Source organism: Martes martes (assembly GCF_963455335.1).
Source record: "Martes martes genome assembly, chromosome: 16".
NCBI classification, from domain to species: Eukaryota; Metazoa; Chordata; class Mammalia; order Carnivora; family Mustelidae; genus Martes; species Martes martes.
In genome coordinates, this window is record NC_137904.1 from 22079537 (window position 1) to 22098196 (window position 18660).

General features: G+C 39.1%; 1 protein-coding gene across 1 annotated transcript in view; it reads right to left on the bottom strand.

Moving 5' to 3' along the window:
- The window catches only part of EFCAB5 (EF-hand calcium binding domain 5), a gene marked incomplete at its 3' end in the record, with an annotated part of 154977 nt that overhangs the window by 38972 nt on the left and 97345 nt on the right, over positions 1 to 18660 (bottom strand). The window contains 6 exon segments of the mRNA XM_080827363.1: positions 4697 to 4853; positions 7135 to 7349; positions 11478 to 11570; positions 11658 to 11732; positions 14506 to 15330; positions 17308 to 17407. Coding sequence (XP_080683489.1) covers positions 4697 to 4853; positions 7135 to 7349; positions 11478 to 11570; positions 11658 to 11732; positions 14506 to 15330; positions 17308 to 17407 — 1465 coding nt within the window.

Consider the following 18660-nt stretch of genomic DNA (forward strand, 5'->3'; position numbering starts at 1 on the left):
ATCATTCGATCATAGGGTAGTTCTATTTTTCATTTTTTGAGGAGACTCCACAGATATCATGTTATTATCATGGGACTTCTGCTAAGATTCAATGAGAAAATACAGTGTCACTTACATGATATTTCTGCTAAAGGTGAATAATCTGAATTTAATCATGAGGAAATGTTAGACCAAGCTAAAAGGACATACTAAAAACAACCAGCCTACAATCTTCAAAAATGTCAAAGTCATGGCAATCAAGGAAAGACTGAGGAGTTTCTTAGAGATTCCTTGTTCCAGAGTGAAAAAACAGCAGTTTCTTTGTCCAGTTTTTATTTTCTTTAAAAAAAACAAACAAACAAACACCATGTGAGTTTTTCAATGAGATTTTCTAAATAAACATGGTTCTTAAATGTTCAAGATCTCTGGAATTTGGTGACAAAATGCATCACCAAAATGTATAACTTTAAGAAAGTTAAATGTCCTACTTAAATGGAAACTTACATAGGGGTGTCTGGGTGGCTCAGTTGGTTAGGCATCTAACTCTTGATTTCAGCTCAGGTCTTGATCTCAGGTCAGGAGTTCAAGACCCATGCTGGGTTCCACACTGAGGGTAGAGCCTACTTAAAAAAATAAAACTTATATATTGAGGCAGATCTAATAGAAAATTAAAAGTTGTATATATCCAACAAATGTTAATAGCTATTCCTTGGGAAATAATGGGGAAAGAGTTATTTATTCCATTAAATTCTACGGTAGAGGCAGATCACATGTTTTACACCTTTTAAGTGCCATATTTCTTCTCAGAAGATTAGGCTGTATTAGGAATAAAAAGGGAAAATTGCTGGCTAAAACTTTCAAGTTGCCCCTTCCATATAAAAAAACTTGCAGGACGCCTGGGTGGCTCAGTTGGTTGAGCAACTGCCTTCGGCTCAGGTCATGATCCCGGACTTCCAGGATCGAGTCCCGCACCAGGCTCCCAGCTCCTTGGGGAGTTTGTTTCTCCCTCTGACCTTCTCCTCTCTCATGCTCTCTCTCACTCATTCTCCCTCAAATAAATAAATAAAATCTTTAAAAAAAAAAAAACTTGCATTTTGAGGATACCAGCAGAAACATTTATAGAAATTTCTAATTCTGTGGCTTTATCCTATTTCTCCAATTTTTATCCAATTTTTACTCCTTGACACTGAAATAGATAAGAAGGATAGAGCAAAACAAAATAAAACAAAACAAAACCAACAAAGAGCTATTTGAAGATTTGCTGATCAGTTATTAGCTAATGTTTGAATTTAGAATTTTCTTCCTTTTCTAAGGAAGCTAAATCTGCCTTTCTTCTTCCATATGGTTATCAGCTCAGCAATCATCTCCTCAGGCCAGGTGGCTACCAATATGTGTTCAGAGAGAATCATTTTGTATAAGCCTACCCTTGGAGAGAATAATTTGTTCTTCCTGCTTGCAGAAATTTATTTTTGGCAGCAGATTCTGCCTCCTCATTACTTTCCTCCTTCTCATTTACTGGGATTAACCCATTACATTTTATGCTTTCTACCTACCCCTATTGCTGTACTTCAGTCATACGTATTGGAATTTCCTTATAACATCATCCTCAGGTTTCTTAAATTCTAGAAATCATCATTTCTAACTCCTTCATTTTACAAATGAGGACACCTGGATCTGTTGAGGTTCAGTAACTTGCTTTTGGTCATGTGACCATTAAAATTTTCTTTTGTTTTACTTATTTATTTGAGGGAGAGGAAGAGGGAAAGGCCTACTCCCTGCTGAGCAGGGAGGCTGATGTGGGGCTCCGTCCAAGGACCCTAGGATCATGATCTGAGCCAAAGGCAGATGCTTAGACAACTGAGCCACCCAGAAACCGCTGGCCATGTGACCATTAAGTGAAAGATCCAGTATTGGAACCCAGCTCTCTCGACCATTGTGTAGTGTTCTTTCCTCTATAGAACATGGTTCTGTATTATGAAATTTGCCCACCTTTTAAGTGGAAACCACCTCACTGTGCCCTTTGAAGCTTCATTCTTTGGATGTAGTCAAAGACAAGTAGTGTAGTATAATGTAAAGTTTGGAGAAGACATAGTAAATGAAGAACACATGACAATTGATGAACTTAGGTACACTTGAAGGTCAGTGAATACAACGACTTTGAAAGGGTTGATGAACTTAACTATGATCATTCTCTTCTGGCATTCACTGTATACTTTAAGAATTGGAAATCTAGTATGTAAAAGTCACCAGAAAAATTTTTAAACCCAGTGGAAGCAAAATGGTTTATACTGGAATCTAATCAAATAAATGAGGAAACTTCTTATACTGGAATAAGAATTTTAGTAACTTTTGATTGGGAAGTATTGATCAGAAGAGAAAAATGTAGTATAGGATAAGAAAAGTCATTAAGAAAAAAGTCATTAAGGATAGTTAAGTGGTTAAATTGTTAAATTCAGGAGAAACTTACAAACCAGCCCCACTTTAGAGGTGAAACAGACTTTGTACAGGCAAAGAGATACAATAAGAAGAGAAAATATGCAGAAGTGAGGAAATTTGGGGATTTTTTTTAAACCCTAAGAGTGAGGGTAGCTAGGTACACAGAGGGGATCTAAAAATGTAGAATTAAGGTCTTGGGAAAAGCACCCTATGATACATTCCACTCCTGACAGCTCTTATGTTTTTTTCTATGCTTCCCATTAGCAAAGCATGAAGGTTCTACCTTCTTTACATCCTTGACAACACTTACTATTTTTCTATTTTAAAAAATTTTTAGGGGCGCCTGGATGGCTCAGTGGGTTAAAGCCTCTGCCTTTGGCTCAGGTCATGATCCCAGGGTCCTGGGATCGAGCCCTGCATCGGGCTCTCTGCTCAGCGGGAAGCCTGCTTCCTCCTCTCTCTCTACCTGCCTCTCTGCCTACTTGTGATCTCTCTCTCTCTGTCAAATAAAAAAATAAATAAATAAATTTTTTTTAAAAACTATTTTTTTTAAATTTCTTTTCAGTGTTTCAGAATTCATTGTTTATGCACTACACCCAGTGCTCCATGCAATACGTGCCCTCCATAATACCCACCACCAGACTCACCCAACCTCCCACCCCTCGCCCCTCCAAAACCCTCAGATTGTTTTTTCAGAGTCCACAGTCTCTCATGGTTCATCTCCCCCTCCAATAAAATTATAACCATACATCATAAGCAACAAAAGCAAAAGTAAATAAGTGGGAATACCTGAAGCTAAAAGGTTTCTGCACAACAAAAGAGGCAAACAACAAAATGAAAAGGAAACCTACAGAATAGGAGGGAACACTTGCAAATCATATATCTGATAAGGGATTAATCAAAATATATAAGGAACTCATACAACTAGACAGAAAAAAAAAGACACTAAAAAATGGGCAAAGAAACTGAGTAGATGTATTTCCAAAGACATGCAGATGACCAAAAGGTGCATGAAAAGATACTCAACATCACTAACAATTAAAGAAATGCAAATCAAAACCACAATGAAATATCATCTCACACCTGTCAGAATGGCTAGTGTCGGAAACACAAGAGATAATAAGTGTTGGCAAGGATGTAGAGAAAAGGGAACCCTTATGCACTGTTGGTGGTAATGTAAATTGGTATAACCACTAGGAAAAACATTATGGAGTTTCCTCAAAACATTAAAAATAGAATTGCCGTATTATCTAGCAATTCTACTTCTGAGTATCTAATGGAAAGAAATGAAATCACTATCTCAAAGAGATATCTGTACCACCATGTTCATAGCAGAATTATTCATGATAGTCAAGATATGAAAAAACCTAAGTGTTCAGCAATGAATGAATGGATAAAGAAAATGTGATTCCTACAAACACACACACACACACACACACACACACACACACACACAGGAATATCATTCCATCATGAAAAAGATGGAGTGCTGCCATGGATGGATCTTGAAGCCATTACGCTGAGTGAAATCAGAGAGAGAAAGACAAATACTATATGATATCATTAACATGTTGAATCTAAAAAAGCCAAACTCGGAGTATAAAATGGTGGTTCTTAGGGGTTAGTGGTGGGGGAGATGGAGGAATGCTGGTCAAAGGGTATAAACATTTTTTTTTTAAAGGTTTTAAAAAATGTATTTGAGAGAGAGAGCACACATGCAAGCAGGGGGAGAGGCAAAGGGAGAGGGAAAGAATCTCAAGCAGACTCCACACTGAGCGCAGTGACCAACTGGAGCTCATTCCTATGACACTGAGATCATGACCTGAGCAAAAACCAAGAGCTGGATGCTTAACTGACTGAGCCAAGCAGGTGTCCCAAAGGGCACAAACTTTTATTAAAAGATGAATACGTTCTGTGGATCTAATATACAGCATGGTGATTATACTGTATTATATCCTTAAAAGCTGCTAAGAGAGTAGATCTTAAACATTCTCAGTACAAAAAAGAAATGGTGAAGTGACAGAGGTGTTAATGCCATGGCGGTAATCATTTTGCAGTATATAAATGTATCAAGTCAACACATTGTACACCTTAAACTTACACAATGTTTATGTTAATTATATCTCAATAAAGCTGAAAAAAAATGATAGCCATACTAATAGGTGTGAAGTGGTGTCTTGCGGTTTCAGAACCAGAGTTTTAACTGTATACGTCATAGTACTGGAAAATTTGAAGCCAAGTTGTTGCCATAGCTTTAATAAGAAAATCCTTATCTTTTTACCTTTCTTCATAGATTCTTTTTCCATACCCTCCTTGTATGTGTACAAGACTTCATCAACTTCCTTCAGATCCAGGAACCCTGACCCATCATTGTCCCACTTCTGAAACACAGCTTCCAGGAGAAGTTCCCGTCGGGCTCGGGAAGAATTTTGTCTAGCCTAGAATAGAAACAGGATAACAGCAATGTCCACAATAGCCAAACTATGGAAAGAACCTAGATGTCCATCAATAGATGAATGGATAAAGAAGATGTGGTGTATATATACAATGGAAAACTATGCAACCATCAAAAAACCTAAACCTTGCCATTTGCAATGACATGGATGGAACTAGAAGGTATTATGCTGTGCAAAATCAATCAGAGAAAGAAAATTATCATATGATCTCTCTGATATGAGGAATTTGAGAGGCAGGGTGGGGGGTAGGGAGGGAAAAAATGAAACAAGATGGGATAGGGAGGGAGACAAACCATAAGAGACTCTTAATCTCACAGAACAAACAGGGTTGCTGGGGAGTGGGGTGCTAGGGATAGGGTGCCTGGGTTATGGACATTGGGGAGGGTATGTGCTGTGATGAGTGCTGTGAAATGTGTAAGCCTGATGATTCACAGACCTGTACCCATGGGGCAAATAATACATTGTATGTTAATTAAAAAAAAAAGAAAGAAGATAACAAAGCACAGGACACACAATCCATTGTGCAAGCCACCATCCCATGGTTATTCCCTCAAAAGTGCAGCACTATTTCTAAAAACAGCTTTATAAAAAAAGCTGGGACTAAGCATGATAGTAATGGGAAATTGAAGCATTTAATTTTTTTTTAGAAGATTTTATTTATTTGAGAGAGGAGAGAACGTGAGGAGGGGGTAGAGAGGGAGAGAGCAGGAGCAGAAGGAGGGGCAGAGGGAGAGGAAGAACCAGACTCCCCTACCCAACAGGGATCCTGATCCCTGATCGAGCAGAGCTCGATCCTAGGAGCCTGAAATCATAACCTGAGCCAAAGGCAAACGTGAAGCATTTAATTTGAATCCTCTAAATATCGTTTCTCTGTTTCATTCCTAGAACAAAAACACAAAACAAAATAAAACAAAAAACAGGCATTCTCTGCATTGGACTAAAGCACATTAACTTAGGAAAGGGGCTACACTCCTTAAGAAACTTTGATTCATTCCCCTCCACTACTTTGCTGGTCGTTCAGAAATATGATAAACATACAGCGTGCTCTACCTGGCTTCTTGGTGGGATATGCAGGGTGAAGGCAGTGTTCAAATAATGAAAAATGACTATGTTCAAAAATTATTTTTTATAATTTATAATTTAACATTCATCTAACTTGACATTGACTTTATTTACCTTTCAGATTTTTTACTAGATTAATTATATCAGTCAGATAGTAACTAAATTATTATCCAGATAGATTTAATTGCTAAAAGAAAGTGAATATATAGTATTTGGTTAAATGGGGGAATTGCAACTGAGGAGGCAAAAGGGATATGAACTCTAGAATTAGGTTGAGAAGACTCATAAGGCTGCTGAGATGAGTGAATATGCCTGGTGAATGTAAGCTACATATTTCATGAAAGGGCACATAAGTTGTTTATATCAGCTAATGTGTATGCACCTATCTATCACTCAACTAGGTAGTAAGTTCTTAGGAAATATGTATCACCTGGATTCACATGAATAAAAAATACTTGTACAAATCATAATTGCACTGCTAGGTATGTGCATTAGTAAATGAATTCACACAGCAGTATGCATGCAAATGCATTTTTTGCACATACACATATCTGCTCCTCAGAATCTGCTCTTCAAGCTTCAGAGGAGGAAAAAGAAAACTGTGCAATAAAACATCTCCTGCCACCAGCGATCATGTTATTATTAGGGGAATGAATTCTCTGCTGTGTGATCTCGGAACATTTGACCATAAAATTAAATACTTAATGGCTATGCTCATTGAAATAAAGCAATTAGCTTGATCATAAACTTTTTTTTTTAACAAACTTTATTTCTTTTTTTTAAATATTTTATTTATTTATTTGACAGACAGAAATCACAGGTAGGCAGAGAGGCAGGCAGAGAGAGAGGAAGGGAAGCAGGCTCCCTGCTGAGCAGAGAGCCCGACGTGGGGCTCGATCCCAAGACCGTGGGATCATGACCCGAGCCGAAGGCAGAGGCTTTAACCCACTGAGCCACCCAGGCGCCCCAAACTTTATTTCTTTTTTAAGTAGACTTCATGCCCCTTGTGAATGCAGGGCTTGAATACACGACCCTGAGATCAAGACCTGAGTTGAAATCAAGAGTCAGATGCTCAACCAGATGAGCCACCAAGGACCTCTTGGTTATAAATTTTTAAAGGACCACATTAGGAGCAACTGAGGTTGAGAGCTTTAAGAATAATATGACCCCACCTGTTTTATTGATAAATAATATTACTCACCTGTTCTAAGCCACTTATTTTCTCTTCTTTTGTTTCAACATAGCCTCTCTTAAAAAAGGATGTGAGGGTCTCACTGACTCTCAAGGGGGTATCTTCACCAACAAATGTCTCCAGAAGTTGCACAAACTGGAGCAGATTTAAGGAAACTCCATTGAAAGCACTTCTACCTTTTATGTCCTTGTAAGACTGAATATTTCTGATAATTGAGTGTAGGTCTATAAAGCAGGAAACATACAACAAATGGTAAAGTGGACAATTTCTTAAAGCTTAGAGGAAATACACAAATACTTATTGTAATAAACATCTGCTACTCTTTTCCTGTCAGAAACACATGCTCCCTTCATGAGGAAAACATCTTTTCCCCACTGTCAGCTTATATTTTTATTTTCATTTCACATGTATCAATAGTTCATTTTTATTGCTGAGTAATATTCTGTTTATAAATATATCACAATTTTTTATTTATTCTCTTACTGATAGATACCTGGAATGTTTCCAGAAAGTTCAGGCCATTATGAATATACCTGGTTTACATATTCTTACATATGTTTTGCTGTTGTCATTGTAAACATGCTTTTAACTCTATCGGATAAATAACTGGGGTTGGAAATTCTGGATCATGGGTAAATATGTGTTTGGTTTTACAATAAACACACAGATATTTTCTGAAGTAACTGTAACATTTTAAACTCCCACCAACAATCCTGAAAACTTCCAGTTTCTCCACAATCTTGCCAAGAGTCATTGTTGTCAGTCTTTATCATTTTAGCCATTCGGGTCATATGTAGTGGTTTCTCATCATAATGTTAGTCTGTTTTTCATGATGACTAATGACATTGCACACTTCTTCCTTCTTCATGTGTTCATTGCTCATTCTTATGTGTTTTATTTGCGAAGCATTTATTAACATGTTCTACTAATTTATACTATGTTGTTTGTATTTTTATTTTTGAGTTGTTGAAGATCTTAATATTTTCTGGGTACCAGTCCTTTGTCAGATACGAATTTTACAAATAGTACAAGTATTTTTTCCATATCTGTGGTTTATATACATACTTCTTTAATGACATGTTTTAATAAGCAAAAGTTTTATTTGATGAGATCTAATTTGTCATCTTATTCTTTACCGTAGTTTTTTTTTTTTATGTTTCAAGTTTCTATTTAAATTCCAGTTAGTTAAGATACAGTGTGATAATGGTTTCAGGTGTACAATATAGTGATTCAGTACTTCCTGTGCTCATCACAAGTGCCCTCTTTAACTCCCATCACCTGTTAACCACCCCATCTCTGCTCTGCATCAGTTTGTTCTCTATAATTGAGAGTCTGTTCCTCTCTCTCTCATTTGTTCTCCCTTGTTTATTTTGTTTATTGAATTCCACATATGAGTGAAATCATATATTAGTCTTTCTCTGACTTACTTCACTTAGCATAATATATACTAGCTCCATTCACTTTGTTGCAAAGGACAGGATTTCATCCTTTTTTATGATGGAGCAATATTCCATTATATATATTTTATATATCTTTGTTTTATATATATATTTATGTAATAAATTATATGTAATTTTATATATTATATGTAATATAATATATAAAATAATTATGTGTGTATATATATATTACAACCTCTTTTCTTTTTTAAAAGATTTTATTTTTATTTATTTGACAGGCAGATCACAAGTAGGCAGAGAGGCAGGCAGAGAGAGAGGAGGAGGCAGGCTCCCCGCTGAGTGGAGAGCCTGATGCGGGGCTCGATCCCAGGACTCTGGGATCATGACCTGAGCCGAAGGCAGAGGCTTTAACCCACTGAGCCACCCAGGCGCCCCTCTTTTCTTTTTTTAAGATTTTATTTATTTTTTATATTTTTAAATTTTATTTATTTATTTTTAAAGATTTTATTTATTTATTTGACAGACAGAGATCGCAAGTAGGCAGACAGAGGCAGGCAGAGAGAGAGGCGGGGAAACAGGCTCCCCACTGAGCAGAGAGCCCCATGTGGGGCTCCATCCCAGGAGCCTGGGATTATGACCTGAGCCAAAGGCAGTGGCTTTAACCCACTGAGCCACCCAGATGCCCCCTTTTTCCCTTTTGTTTAAAGAGACCTTATTTATTTAAGAGAGAGTGGGAACTCAAGTTGGGGGAGGGGCAGTGGGAGAGGCAGAGAGACAGGCAGACTCCCCGCTGAGCAGGGAGCCAGATACGGGGTTCTATCTCAGAACACTTAACCGACTGAGACACCCAGGCACCCCTACACTACACCCAGACACCCTACACCCCTACACTACATTTTCCTTATCCATTCATCAGTCCATGGACATTTGGGCTGTTCCCATAAGTTGGCTATTGTTGTTAATGCTGCTATAAACATCAAGGTGCATGTATCCCTTTGAATTAGTATTTTTGAATTCTTTGAGTAAATACGCAGTAGTGCAGTTGCCAGATGGTAGGGTAGTTCTATTTTTAACTCTTTGAGGAGCCTCCATATTATTCTCCACAGTGGCTGTACCAGTTTGCATTCCCACCAACAGTGTAAGAAGGTTCCCCTTTCCCTATATCCTCACCAACACCTGGTATTTCCTGTGTTGTTAATTGTAGCCATTCTGACAGGTGTGTGGTGGTATTTCACTGTAGTTTTGATCTGTATTTCCCTGATGAGGAGTGACGTTGAGCATCTTTTTCTGTTTCTGTTAGCCATCTGTATGTCTTCTTTGGAGAAATGTCTATTCATGTCTTCTGCCCCTTTCTTAACTGGGTTATTTGCAAGGGATGGATATTGAGTTTGATAAGTTCCTTATAGATTTAGATGAAATCAGGTGGCACTGAGCATCCCCCACCTTTGCTACAAGACCATGTGATATAGGTCTGGCCAGTGATTTCCATAGGACAGCAATGTAATCCCCTATTTGTAATGAGAATGAGCCCCAGAACTTTTGGGGGAACTACTGGGGACCAATCACTCTTTTAGTATTCTGATTCCTGAACATAGGATATAGGCTTAGCAACACCCTTATGGACATCTCTACCACAACATGGAGAAAATGACCTGAAACTGAAAGTTACACAGAGAGGAACAGGGCTGAGAGGCAGAGACAGTGTCTCATTGCTATTATTGAGCCCTTGTATTCATTTGTGCCTGAAGCCAGCTGTGGTCTGGATTTGACAGTTAAATAAATCTATAGATACTACTGCAACCTCTCCCCCGAAGAGTATTGACTAATATATTTATCTTGAAGCTCAATCTTTTTTTTTTTAAGATTTTTATTTATTTATTGAGAGAGAGGCAGTGAGAGAGAGCATGAGCGAGGAGAAGGTCAGAGGGAGAAGCAGACTCCCCGTGGAGCTGGGAGCCCGATGCGGGACTCGATCCCGGGACTCCGGGATCATGACCTGAGCCGAAGGCAGTCGTCCAACCAACTGAGCCACCCAGGAGTCCCCTTGAAGCTCAATCTTATAATACAAAGCATATTTCATAAAATATCAGCCCAGAGACTTATGTTTGATTTATTCACCAATTCAATCATTCCTGCCCTCATGCCTTCCATATGAGATCTGACTTGATCTAAAAATAATCACACATGCAGTTTTTTAAAATGGTAAGGCAAAACTGAAATAAAGAAGTAAGACGAAGAGAAGAAGAACATAAACTAGCAGGCCACAGGAGCTTGACCAATGCCGTGCATTTTTACCAAAATATTTTGAGGATAGAAAGTTTGTTATTTGACCCAGGCTTAAATGAGAAAAAAATTGCAGATAGGAAGAAAATAATCCTAATATAAATAGTTCTACTACTTGTTGATGAAAGGTAAAATGATAAAAGAGCATTGCAGTAAAATATGAGCTCCTGTTGGAACAATCATTGTTAAATACATGGCTTATCTCAGAGCTAAAAGCTACTCTTAGCTCTCTCTGTTAAGTCGATCTTTTTTTATAAGTCTTCAAAAATGAGACAAATTCAAACCAGTCTCACATATTGAGTTATAAAACTACCAGGAAGAGGAATCGCCGGAATGATTTCTAGTGAGTTCTAATATCCGAGACCTGATTCTCTTTGTGTACCTGGATCATAGCTTCAAAATAGTTATAGGGTCACGTGATGGTAAAACCAAATTGTATCCTAATGCATACATTTTAAAGCAGAAAAGCACATGCCTACAGGTACACTACCACCAAAAACATTCATCTTGTATATGTTTAGATCCATCAGCTCAGGGACAAAATAATGCAAAGATCACCCTGCCATTGTGTTTTGGCTAAGTTCAGTCTTTATTATGGGGCACCACAGTAAATTAAATTCATCAGTTGGACTGCCGTCTAGTTTTCCTAGGTTGGTTGCTAACCCGTACCTGTGAACCTGGAGTCGCTGAGGAGTAAGTGTGCCTGTTCCTCATCTTCACATTTGATATTATTCATTTTCCAGTTACAAGTCGAAAGTTCACCTACAAAATATATATTCCATAACATAGACAATTTAATTTCACTTTCATAATGTCTTTGTTCTAGAGGGGGATTAAATGAGGAGTCACCTGACCATGACTTTCCTTCTATTTCTTGGGATTTATGACAGGATGGATCTTTCTGATTTTCCTTTTTTGTAGTTTCTAAAAGGTACAAAAGAAAGTGGCTATAATGAACTGAAATTTAAATAAAAACTTGAAAGAAAAAAAGAAAATGGCTATAAATTGTATATTATATATTCTATGATACAGTCCTAAATTAATGAACGAGAAATATGCCTTGCATACAGAACACCAAAAACATTCTATCAGGTTATTTCCCATCTATGTTATGTCACATTCAACCACAAAGATATCACTTAATAACTTTACTTGTTGAGAGCAGCTCTACGATGAAAGCTATTTGTTGAACCCAAATATGACCACTCAGCATGAGGGCTACATTTTCTAAACTCTGTCACAGCTAGATGTCACCAAATGCCTAAATTCTGACCAATGTGATGTGTGGGCAAGTGATGTAATGTCTATCTCTTCTCCTTCCTCCTTACCCTCTTTTTTTTTTTTTTTTTAAAGATTTTATTTCTTTATTTGACAGAGAGAGAGAGAGAGCGAGCACAAGTAGGCAGAGCAGCAGGCAGAGGAAGAGGGAGAAGCAGACTCCCCTGCTGAGCAACGAGCTCAATGTGGGGTTCGATCCCAGGACCATGAGACCATGACCTGAGCTGAAGGTAGACGCTTAACTGACTGAGCCACCCAGGTGCCTCTTCTCCTTACCTTCTGCTCTGAATCTGGATGCGGTAGTGAGCCATCCAGGACTATGTGGTTAGAGGAGACACAAGATAGAACTTGAGCCTCTGCTGATTTCAGGGGACTGAGCTATCACATTAGTGTTAACTTTTATATCAGAAGGAAAGAAACTCCTATGTTGTTTAGATATTTCTATTTTGTTTTGGTTTTATTTTTTTAGACACTGTAATTTTGTTTGTTTGCTTGTTTTAAAGATTTTATTTATTCATTGGAGAGAAAAAGAGAGCCCATGAGCGGGGGTAGAGGCCTAGGGAGAGGGAGAAGCAGACTCCCCACTGAGCTGGGAGCCTGGCGTGGGACTCGATCTCAGGACCTGGAGATCATGACCTGAGCTGAAAGCAGAGGCTTAACCATCTGAGCCATCCAGGCATCCCTAGACACTGTCATTTTGGATCACTGTTATACTTAACAAAATTAAGTCCTTACTAATAATATCTGATTGAATAGAACGTCACAATTTTTCTAGCCGCATCCCTAGTATGTAAAGAGAGCCAAAAATTAACAGCCCTATTTTATGGAGAACCAAACATAATGCTGAAAAACGAGATGTTTCCAATTAGTTACTGATAATGTAGAATCTAGAACATAGGTTACTCATGACTTAGGAGTTTTGAATAAGGATTTTCTTTGGGACTGTGGGACTTTAAAATTAAAGAGCAGATAAAGCTTCTGGAATGTTGCAATGGCATGATTGACAGGGTTTGGGGGCTATGTCTTTCCTGTGCATGTAAACTCTTTCGGAACAGCTGGGGTTAGAGGATGAGCAGGAGTTTGGTTTTGAGCCACAGAGTTTCAGATACCCACCGCATACGCCTCTGCCCCATTTCACTACACATTCTTTTCTGCGAAACACATTCAGTGGTTGAGTGTTAAGTACTGTGGTTGAAAGAAAGGACCTGCTCGCCACCATCCACCCTCCTTCTCTCTCCGTGTGAATCTCACAACAGCAGGGGCCATAGGCAGGAAGGTTGTCTCTCGTTCCTCTCACCAGGGAAATTACTTGGTGACCTGGTGGATTTCTTAGAACCTGGTTTATCTGATAAAATAAAGTTGCTATAGGCACCTCCCCCCCCCAATTAAGTTAAACTAAATTAAAGACATTTATGCTTAACTGAGGTCTTAAGTGGTATTGAGACTGGATCTCTTAAGAAGTTAGAATTTTTCAACAAAAAGGCATACACTGGCATAGGCCATTCAAAGGAAAAGTCTTCTGCAGAATAAATATTTGAAATGCAGGAGTTTTCTGTCTTTAAATATAACTTTCAGAAACTCTTCTAGAACATACATCTTATATAACTGAAAAATGCAAGATCCATTTTATAGTTGAAGTTAAAGATATTTTAAAAAGCAGCTTCTAGGGGTGCCTGGATGGTTCAGTGGGTTAAGCCTCTGCCTTCAGCCTAAGTCATGATCTCAGGGTCCTGGAATTGAGCCATTAGGCTCTTTGCTCAGCAGGGAGCCTGCTTCCCCCTCTCTCTTTGCCTGCCTCTCTGCCTACTTGTGACCTCTCTGTCAAATAAATAAATAAAATCTTAAAAAAAAAAAGCGGCTCTAATATGAGACACCATACTTAAAATGAAAGGGCTTCTGGGGCTCCGGGTGGCTCAGTCAGTTGAGAGACTGATTCTTGTTTTTGGCTCAAGTCATGATCTCAGGGTCCTGGAATTGGGCCCTGCATCAGGCTCTGTGCTCAGCTCAGAGTTTGCTTGTCCCTGTCCCTCTGTTCCTCTTCCTGCCTTCTCTCTGTCTCTCTCTCAAATAAATAAATAAAGTCTTAAAAAACAAACAAAAAAACCAAAACTGAAAGGGCTTCTACTGCCTTTTCGGGAGTCTAGTGAAATTTTTTATATGTAACATCACCAGATGGCTTCCTTATGAGTGGGCTTCCTGTGCAAAAGGAATTCTAGGTAAATTGACAATAGAAACATTCTGGTTCGCATTTAATTGATTGTTCAAGGCCTAGACACATGTTGCAGAGCAACATATTTAAGGTCTGAATGATCTGGTATGCCAGAAAAGATCCTGACTGGAATGAGTATTTTCTGAAAAGACTTTTAACAATCACTCCACAAAACATGGAGCTGATGTCATGGGTGGACTGAGTTACTACCTGACAGACGATATCTTCTTCTCGATGTCAGGACTTCCTCTTGCAGTTCAGGATTCACAAACAGTCCTTCATATATTTTTTCCTGAGTCCTCTCTTTCTGTGGGGAGATTTTAGTGTGCTCATAGGAAGTAGTCTCCCTAGATACATTACTTTCTCTGAAGGCACTCCCTCTTTCTGATTGTAAAGCTGAACCCTGTTGTTTTTCTGGAATTCTCTCTCTGGGTGGTTCTTGTTCTGCAGTTGACCCTTTGTGGGATCCTTGCCCTGCTACTGACTCTCTGTGTGATCCTGGTTCTGAGGTTGACCCTTTGTCTTGCCCTTGTGCTGATACTGATTCTCCGTGGAGTCCTCGTTCTGTAGCTGATTCCATGTTGACTCCTTGTTCTGACACTCTTTCTGGTGGCCCTTGTTCTATTACTGAGTCACCATGTGGTCTTTGTTCTATTATTAACTCTCTACTTGATCCTTGTTCTGGAGTTGACCCTGTATGGGTTTCTTGTTCTGTTACTGATTTTCTGTACAGTTTTTTTTCTCTACTTGACTCTCTGTCTTGTTCTTGTCCTTCAGTTGAAATTCTGCTTGGTTCTTGTTCTGCAGTCATCCTTCTCTGCTGTTCTGGCAGTGTCGACTCACCGTGTTCATCATGCTTCTGTTGATCTTCTGGAGTTTCGAACGATTTTATTTGGGTTTTGCCAGCATGTTTTTCAGAAAGTAATGCATTTATCTCTAAGAGAACTTTGTCAAAGTCTTCATAAATATGTTTCTGATTATCCATGTCTCCCCAGAACTCAGACAAGTCTATCTCTTCAAATTCGATGAATGGCCCTAATGCAGAAAAAAAATTTTTCCCTAAATAATTGATGTTAGAATGAAGAATCAGAACTAGTAAATTAATGCAAAACAGTGTTGATCACCGTAATTGTAACATGGGTCTATTGCTTTAAATAAGTAACAGTTACCTTTCCCTACAACACAATAAAAGCAAAAAGATATTTTAGGGAACATAAAAGATGCTCACTACTGTAAGTTAGAAATTATCCCTTCCTAAAAGGTGTGGCTTTGGAAATAAGCATGATTCTTCCTTTTCTACTTGGAGAGTTGCTTAGACTGCCAAAACAGTAGAATTTAACCACAACTTTTGGTCCTCCAACAATAAGCCTAGTTTAGGGATGAAGAAGAGGACACCTGTCTTCCACCTCAAATACTTCTTTCAGTATCCACAGTACCAAAATAAAAGCAAGTCTCTGTCACTCACTGGGCTATGCTTTCCTGATATTTGTTTCTCCCCCTTCCTTATTCTCTCCCTTTCTTTCTTCTTTATTCCTCAATTCTTTTCCTCCCAACTTACGTGAACACCTGTTTCAGAATTCTAGGGAAAGATTGGATGGCATTCACCAGAATCCACTCAAACAGTAAAACAACAACAAAAACAAAACAATTCTGGAGTCCAGGACTACTCTATATTGCAAGGGCCTATTCAGCCAGAGCAGCCCCACCCCGGTCGAACTGTCATTTTGTTGTAAAACTTAAATTGACTCTGCCCGCCGCCCCCCCCCCCCAGGGGAACTTACTTAAAAACAAGTCCTGGAAACTGGTCCCAGGTAACAAAGTCCAATACAAGGGTGGGTCAGGCCAGGTGGAGGTATTCAACCAGTGGGGGCGCATACTGTCTCCTAGCTACCGAGGACTATGGGCCCTGCCCTTTGGGCACCTTTTGGTCACCAATTCTGACCAAGGTGATAGGTTCAAATGTCTACTAGGGTAAATTGTAATTCAATTGGTCACCTAGCATGACTGTGCAGCTTTCTCTGTGTGTTACAATCTCATTGGCCACCTATGCGTGGCCAGGCCCAACCACAGGCCTTTGCTCTATAAAAGGTAGTCTGTGAAACAGAGAAGCGTCACCCTCTCTGTAAGGGGCAGCCCCGACAGGTCTGTTTGACGGTTGGTTTGATTCTTGATGCTTGGCACGAAATAAAGCTTTGCTTGACCTTTGCTTTGTATCAGTCTCACTCCTTTAATAACGGACCCATTATTGGGGGACCCAACAATATCACCCCCAGATTTTTAAGTATCCAACTATTTTCATACAGAACTAAAATATTGACATTTTTTGGAAAACCCATCCACTCAAAGACTTTCTCTTCAAAACATAAAAATGTGGCACCTGGTGGCTCAGTTGTTTAAACATCTGGCTCTTGCTTTTGGCTCAGGTCATGATCTCAGAGTTTTGAGATCAAGTGCCACATCAGGCTCTGTGCTGGATATGGAGCCTGCTTAAGATTTTCTCTCTCCCCCTCTCCCTCTGCCCCTCCCCCCTTCCTCCCTCTCAAAAGAAAAAAATAAATAAAAATAAAAACAGAACCCATAATCCTACTTGTTTTGGTAGTAATGTAAAAAAGATTCTTTACTGTGTAATTTCAGTAAAGCTGGATAAGTAAAAATGCTTGAGAGAAGGAAACATTTTTCTCAGAAATTTTAGAATTCTGAGTTGGACATTAAAACTGGAATTACCATTACCAACTTAATTTCCAAAACATTCAGATTGCCACTCGAGCACCTCCTCATTGGAATGAACTTAAAATTGAGTTCTAACTTGACCACTTTTAGTATTGGACTATAGTGAAAAATACATCTAGTTGTGATGAAGAGTGAATCTTGTGGGGAATGAACAGTTAGATTAGCTATAATGATCCAAGGGAGATGTCCTGTGAAGGGATTCCAAGGGAATGTAATGACTTTTATCAAATGAGTATACTATGTCATTCTAGCTTGAGCATACTCCTTCTGAATGGCACTTACATTGTCTTGGGTTTCGCAGCAAACTTCTAAGCGTTTTCGAACTTTGGTCATAGAATGTTTCCAGCAATACCAATGTCCTCTGCCGATCCAAAAACCCTACCTAAGCAGAAAGTTAGCAGTTAGTTGATTCAGGAGATTTGAGATTTTTATGTCAATGAATACGGTTTAGTGAAGCTTTTATCATTGCCACCAGTACCATCATTATGTAAATAAAAGCTGCAGAGTCAAAAATCAGGAAAGCTCTATCTTGCCTTTAGGCTTATTCTCTACTTACCCATCCTGTGACATGTGTAAATGCCCTGCACTTAATAGATGCTTAACAATAGTTACTGATTTAATTGCTAAAGCCAATGTATAATGCTCAGTTCTTATCCGATTAGACCTGAGTAAGGCACTTAACCACTCCTAACTTGTTCTTTTTTGCATCATTTCTGAGAAACATTTTAACTACAGAAAAATAGAGAAAATGATAAAACTAACACTTGTGTTCCCAACACCCGGAAATGACAATTGTTACTATTTTGGGTATGTACTTTAAAAACATATAATTGATATCATAGTACATATGTACTTCTTAAAGTTCCTTTTGTTTACTCTGTAAGGGCCTATTCAGCCAGAGCAGCCCCACCCCGGTTGAACAGCCATTTTGTTGTTTATGCAGTAAAACTTAAATTGACCCTGCACCCCCCCCACCCCACCCCCGCCAAGGGGAACTTACTTAAAAAGAAGTCCGGGGAAACCAGTCCCAGGTAACAAAGCCCAAATACAAGGGTGGGTCAGGTCAGATGGAAATAACAGCCCGAATGCAGGGATGAGTTGGGTCAGGTGGAGACATCCAATCAGTAAAGCGCGCATACTGTCTCCCTAGCTACCAAGGAGTGTGGGCCCTGCCTTTTGGGCACCAGTTCTGACCAAGGTAATAGGCTAGTTCAAATAGCTACTATGAATAAAATCTTAAAAAAAAAAAATAGCTACTATGGGGTGAACTGTAATTCAATTGGCCACCCATGTGGGACCTAGCATGACTGTGCAGCTTTCTCTGTGTGTTTCAATCTCATTGGCCACCTGTGTGTGGCCAGGCCCAACCACATGGCCTTTGCTCTATAAAAGCTAGTCTGTGAAGCTGGGCGGGGGTCGCCCTCTCTGTAAGGGGCGGCCCCGACAGGTCTGTTTGACGGTCGGTTTGTTTTTTGATGCTTGGCGCGAAATAAAGCTTTGCTTGACCTTCGCTTTGTATCAGTCTCTCTCCTTTGACCATGGACCCATTATTGCGGGACCCAACAACTCAACATTGAGATCAACTCATATATGTGAAGAGATATATTTTATTCCTTTTTAGCTGCTTGTTCTGTA